This window comes from Salpingoeca rosetta (genome assembly GCF_000188695.1).
Source record: "Salpingoeca rosetta unplaced genomic scaffold supercont1.39, whole genome shotgun sequence".
Classification (NCBI taxonomy): Eukaryota; class Choanoflagellata; order Craspedida; family Salpingoecidae; genus Salpingoeca; species Salpingoeca rosetta.
The window spans coordinates 153902-160062 of NW_004754895.1; the positions used below are offsets into that span (position 1 = coordinate 153902).

The following is a 6161-nucleotide window of genomic DNA, read 5'->3' on the forward strand; positions in this document are numbered from 1 at the left end:
TTGTTTGGGTTGGTTTCTTTCAGGCCACACACACACACACACACACACACACACACACACACACAAGACTGTACCGAGAGTCAGGCCTTGTTTCAGCAAATGCTTTTGAATGCTGGCGACGTGCCCGCCGCCTTTTTCCGGCATTGATGGCTCCATTGTGCCAACATGAAGCGGCAAAGTGCGAAGGACGGAAGGGAAGGAAGGTGGGTGGCTGACCTCTTGTGGAGAACGCAGCGGGATGAGAAAATGAGGAGAGGAGAAAAGGAGCATGCGACGCGGCGTGCGTTGGTGCGCTTGTGTGGGCTTGCGCTTGCAGCCGCCTGCCAGTGGTGCTTGTGGGAGGAAAGTGCGCCCCTTCTTGCGGACAGCCACACCTTTGCGTGTTTTCTGGTGTCCCACTTCCTTGCTTGCAAGCAGCAAGCAAAAAAAGGAAGGAAAAACAAACAAAGCCGGCCAACGTCAACTTTTCCTTTGACTGCGAACGTGAGCAATCACAATCATTCAAAGCCAATTTTGCCTTTAATGATTCGGTGCACATTTATCATTAGCCCATCAACCCAAACAAACAAACAAACAGAACAGCAAGCAAGCAAGCAACGTTGTTTGTGTGTGACTCAGCCGCTTCCTATCTCTGCTGCTCTTGCTTGCTTGCTTGCTCGGTTGTCGTCGAAACCGCATTCTTCTGCGCCGCTCGCCCGCTTTGCTCTTTGACCTCGCTCGCCGCTGCTGCTGCTGAGACCACCACCACCCTTCTTTCTCCCCAGGCGACCCGCTCTTCCACACCGCCGCCATGTTCCGCTCATCGACGCATGACATCAACTGCGGCTTCTTCAACCAAGACGCCAGGTGCGTGTTTCCGTGTGTGTGTGTGTGTGTGTGTGTGTGTGTGTGTGTGTTTGTGTCTGTGTGGCACCAGCACCACCAGCACCAGCATCATGTCCACGTGTAATTGCTTGCACGCAGATGGTGTATGTTTTTTGGATCTCTCATTTGGGTCTCTGTTCGTGGTGTCACCCTCCTCACATGCCCGTGCTCCTTCTCCTCCTCCTTCTTGGCATCATGAACTAGTCGGTTGGCTGTCGGCACGATGGACGGGTACATGATCATGAAGATCTCTCCGGACATCAAGATGATCACGTCCTCGCACGAGGAGAGCACGAGCCTGATTCACCTGTACTACAACACGGGCCTGATTGCGCACGTTGGCGGAGGCTCTGAGGCCTTCTCGTCGCAACGGTGCATGAAGATCACAAACGTGCGGACGCGCAAGGAGATTATCCGCATGTCGTACAGCAAGAAGATCTTGGCCGTGCGCATCAATCGGCGGTTCCTCGTTCTCGCCTCGGACGAGAGCATCCGCATCTACGACATGGGCACCATGAAGCTCAAGCACACCATCTCATCTCCGCCCGCCAACCCAAATGGTTTGTGATGTGTGTGTGTGTGTGTGTCTGTGTCTGTGTGTGTGTGTGTGTGTGTTTTGTGTGTGTGTGTGTGTTTTGTGTGTGTGTGTGTGTGTGTGTGTGTTGATGTGTGTATGTGTGTGTGTGCGTGTGTATGTGTGTTGATGTGTTGGTTCGTTTGGTACTTTTTGCTCTCTCTCTTTCTTTGTGGCTGTTTCTCTTTCTTTGTGACTGTTTCACTTTCTTTGTGACTGCTCTCCCGCTTCCTGGTTGCTCTCCTTCCTTGCTGTCCTTTTCTGCGTTGTTATTGCGAACCTGCGCCGCTTACATTGCCACCCTGAACACGCGCATTTGCACGCATGCAATGCGTCATGTCCAACACCAGGTGTCCTTGCCTTGGCCACGTGTCACGTGCTCAAGGAAGAAGACAAGGGCTGCCGCCACCTTCTCTGCTACCCGAAATCCAATGAGAAGGGCGATCTTTTCGTCTACGACGTCGAGAACCAGGTAGGTGTGTGTGTGCGTGCGTGCATAGACGTGCGTGTGTGCATGTATATGTATGTGTGTATGTGTGTGTGTGTGTGTTCGAGTGTGTGCATGTATGTGTGTATGTGTGTGCGCGTAGAATTGTATTGTGTGCCACCGTACCATGTCCTCTTTGCTGCTGCGACTTTCCGCCTCCATGCACTTTCTCACCCTCCCTCACACCTTCCTTCCCTTTCTCGGTTCCGCAGCGTCTGCTGTACAATCTGGAGGCACACACGTCGCCCGTGGCGTGTGTCGCCTTCAACAACAGGGGATCCCTCCTCGCCACCGCCAGCGAGAAGGTGCACGCGTTTGTGATTGCCTGTTTTCTTTTTTGTTTTTTTTTGTTTTTCTGCGCGTCATGCCCACGCAAGCGCATGGTGCCAACGATGCCAATGGGGTGACCACGTGATGGAGTCAACTCATCCTTCAACACCAACAAACACGACCACCAACAGGGCACCAAGTTCCGTGTGTTTGCCACAGCAACACGTGCAAAGCTGTATGAGCTTCGTCGCGGCTACGCCACCCGCGCCCGCGTCCTCTCCATGAACTTTTGCGTAAGTCACCTGTGTGTGCATGTGTGTGTGTGTGTGTGTGTGTGTGTGTGTGTGTGTGTGTGCGGGCCGTTCTTCTGCCTGCCTGTGTGCGCGTGTGTGCGCACGGGTTTTGGCTGCTTTTCCGTATCTGCCACACGTTCACCAATCAAGTGCATTTCTCTACCCCCCCCCCCTCTCTCTGTCACGCCTCGCTACGCATCTTATGCAGCCGGAGTCCAAGTACCTGTGCGTGTCGAGCGAGAAGGCGACGGTGCACGTGTTCAAGACGGACCACCACGACCAAGAGGCGGTCGCCCCACCCGAAGCGCCCGAGGAGAGCGACTCGTGGTCCTCCTACTTCACATCGGGCCTGTCCTCCGCCGTGTCCTACTTTGCCCCGAGTCTGCCCGAGATGTGGACGGAGGAGCGAAGCTTTGCCATGGCCACGCTCGACGAAGCGTGCGAGAACACTAGCGCCCTCGTGTACGAAGACAGGCGCCTCGTCCTCATCGTCTTCACCTCAACAGGCGACCTCTGTGCGTTTGTTTATGCTTGCATGCGTGCGCTTGTGTTTGTTTGTGTGTGTGTGTGTGTGTGTGTGTGTGTGTGTGTGTGTGTGTGTGTGTGTGTGCGTGTGTGTGTGTGTGCGTGCTTGCGTGTTGTGCGCTTGTGTGGTTTCGCATGTGTGCGTGTGTGTGTGTGCGTGTCTGTCTGTGTGTGTGTGCTTGCATGTTGTGCGCATGTGTCTGTGCATGCGTGTGCTCGTGTGCTGTCCCCTTCACATGCATTTTTCTGTCACGTCTCACACACCCCATCCCGCGTACGCACCCCACCCACCACTACACCGACACCCTCCACCCTCCCCTCCCTTCTCCTCCCACAGACAAGTTCTGGGTACACGAGGACGGCACTGTGACGCCGAAGCAGCGCGTGTCTGTGCTGAGCATCGAGCGGGAGTACGCGCAGGGGGTGCACACCGCGTCCACGTCCCAGGACGGCGAGGAAAGCGATGACATGGCGCACGCAACAGCAGGCATGCGGCAGCTGCTGGCAGGGGAGGGCGACGAAGAGTCGGCACCGCCACCGCAGCACCAGCAGCAGCACCAGCAGCAGGCGCGTGGCGATGAGGCGCAGGCGAGCGCACGCAAGGAGCTGGCCAGTGATGAACAGGACCACCAGTGATGGATGGATGGACGGGTGGATATGGGTCAGCCACCGTGCGAGTGGAATGCGCTGCGCCCCACCTTTGCGTGCGCGTGCCGAAACATGTCTTTCTCTCCCTCTTTTCTGTTTGTGCGTATTTCCTTGTTTGTGTGCATTTCCTTGCCTGCCTACTGTCGTTGGACTGCCTCTTTGTGTGTGTGTGTGTGTGTGTGTGTGTGTGTGTGTGTGTGTGTGTGTGTGTGTGTGTGTGTGTGTGTGTGTGTGTGTGTGTGTGTTGCGTCTGCTTGGTGCTGGTCTTACACGCTGCTCTGGATCGATGTTATGTGCCCAATACGTGCGTGCATGTGTTCGCTTGAGCGGGTTTGCTTGAGTGGTTTTACTGCTGTAAATTGAACGCAAAAACATCCAAGAAAGAAAGGAGGAATGACGGGTGGGTAGGCACGAGACTTGATACGAGAAGACAGACATGCACGAAAACAGCTTGTCTGGCGTGGATTGTTGGGAGGAGGGATGTGAAGAGGGAGGGAAAGGGTGAATGCATGAACACACATGAACATGCACTGCACAATGTGCACTGCGGAACGTGAACATACGTGCGCACACGCGGGTGTCTTGCTGAGGTGGCGGTTATGCCACAGACTGCAGGATGAGGGTGCACAGGTCCTCGTTCTCGCTGCGCACAGCCAACTCCATGGACACCCCTTGGTCAAAGGCAAGCTTGGCCACAGCCAGCACGGGGATGTTGCCCACAAACACACCCTACAAGGTCGAGTGTCGAGGGGCAGACGGGGAGTGGAAGTAGCAGCAATGCAGGAGGTGAGCTCCAGGTCAAGAGAAGAGGTGGGACGAGGAGGTGGTGGCGGAGGAGGCTGACAGTCCAGACACAGGGCAAACAACAAACCAACAAACCAACAAACCAACACACACACACACACGCACACACACACAGGCATGCACAGGCACACACACACACACACACACACACACACACACACACACACACACACACACACACACACAGGCACAGACACAGGCACAGACACACACACAGACACACACGAAAGCGCACCGAGAGAAAGAGGGTGTGGCGGGTCGCGTCCTCGGGCACGACGTTAGACTTCTCACACGTGGCCATGCCGAGGAAGGACGGGATGTTGCGCGCGGCGTCCTGCAGCGACTTGATCGCCTCCAGGTTGAACGTGTCGGCCTCCTCAGCCACGCCCTGATGCACACGCAGCAGCCGTGCAGGGTAAGGTCGATGGATTAAGGAAGGAGTGGTGGTGGAGGCGGCGGTGGGGGGTGGGGGATTGGAGACATTGCGATGCGCTATGTTTGAGGAGCAGAGGCAAGGAAACACAGGGCAACCAGGCGAAGAGAAAGAGAACGAGGACGCGCAATGTGCTGGCGATGGTTTGTGCTGTTGCAATGCAAAACACCGCAGCAACGCACAGCCCGAATGGCAGCGGAGACGCACCTGCATGGCAGACCAGGCGGAGGAGAAGTTGGGCTTGGAGACGGCCTGCATAAAGTCGGCAAACTCAAGATCAACGTCCTCCAGCTGCAGCGTGGTCGAGGGAGCAGGACAAGGCGTGGTGGTGGCGAGAGTCAGAAATGGCGTAACGTGTGCAAGAACAAGAACAAGAACAAGAACAAGAACAAGAACAAGAACAACAACAACAACAACAACAACAACAACAACCATCCCTCTACCCCAACTCCACCACCACAACGACTCACCGCGTATGTGTCCTCGTAGCTGTCCTCGGCAACCTCCTGCGTGTCCGGATCAACGTCACGCACCAAAAAGTCCAGGCGCGTTTCAAACGTTTGCGCTCCTATTTCACAGCAGTTGTACCAAAACGGCCGTCAGAACGGCCCCAAGACGCGCAATAAAGGCAGCAGCAACAATTCCCAAATGTCACACACAGCACCCACACACGTACACAGCACCTGCAGACCCACATGAAACCACAGCACCCCACAACCCACCCCAAGCGCAAACACACACGCACGAACGCACACACGCACGCACGCACGCACGCACGCGAAAACGCACGCACGCGAAAACGCACCGACAGTTGGGTCCGAGGGGAAGGCGACAAAGGAGCTAACGGTCTGGTCGTACTCGATCTTGGGCGCCGGGATCATGATGACGTCATCGGCATCAATCTCCTGCTCGCCGCCCTCCATCACCACCTGCGCATTCTCAAGAATCTGGTCGTTGAGCGTGTTGGTCACGCTGTACTCAAACACAATGTGCTCGGCAAACGCGTGCTTGGTGCACTTCACCACGTACTCCGTCTCAGACTCCGTCAGCATCACTGCGACGGTGGGAAGGTGAAGCCATGGCGTGAGTGAGTGAGTGAGTTGAGTGAGTGAGTTGAGTGAGTGAGTTGAGTGAGTGAGTTGAGTGAGTGAGTGAGTGAGTTGAGTGAGTGAGGTGAGTGTGTGTACGTGTGTGAAGGGCCCGACATTTGTGCACGATCACCGAGAACACGTATCACGTCTTCAAAAATTTAATGGCATTCTT

The 6161-nt window shown here is 55.5% G+C and overlaps 2 protein-coding genes across 2 annotated transcripts in view; one reads left to right on the plus strand and one right to left on the minus strand.

Annotated features, from left to right (window-relative positions):
* The first annotated feature begins 550 nt into the window (after positions 1-550).
* Positions 551-4033, plus strand: PTSG_11076 (uncharacterized protein). The gene is made up of 7 exons (XM_004987938.1): positions 551-846; positions 1069-1424; positions 1789-1910; positions 2138-2230; positions 2387-2488; positions 2697-3003; positions 3351-4033. The coding sequence occupies exons 1-7, from the start codon at positions 791-793 to the stop codon at positions 3647-3649; spliced, it is 1335 nt and encodes a 444-aa protein (XP_004987995.1). The 5' UTR covers positions 551-790; the 3' UTR covers positions 3650-4033.
* The window catches only part of PTSG_11077 (coatomer protein complex), a 7069-nt gene continuing 4898 nt past the window's right edge, over positions 3991-6161 (minus strand). The window contains exons 12-16 of the mRNA XM_004987939.1: positions 5704-5952; positions 5369-5466; positions 5106-5189; positions 4701-4853; positions 3991-4390 (exon numbers count right to left, since the gene is read on the minus strand). Coding sequence (XP_004987996.1) covers positions 4259-4390; positions 4701-4853; positions 5106-5189; positions 5369-5466; positions 5704-5952 — 716 coding nt within the window. The 3' untranslated portion in view covers positions 3991-4258. The remainder of the gene's footprint in view (positions 4391-4700; positions 4854-5105; positions 5190-5368; positions 5467-5703; positions 5953-6161) is intronic.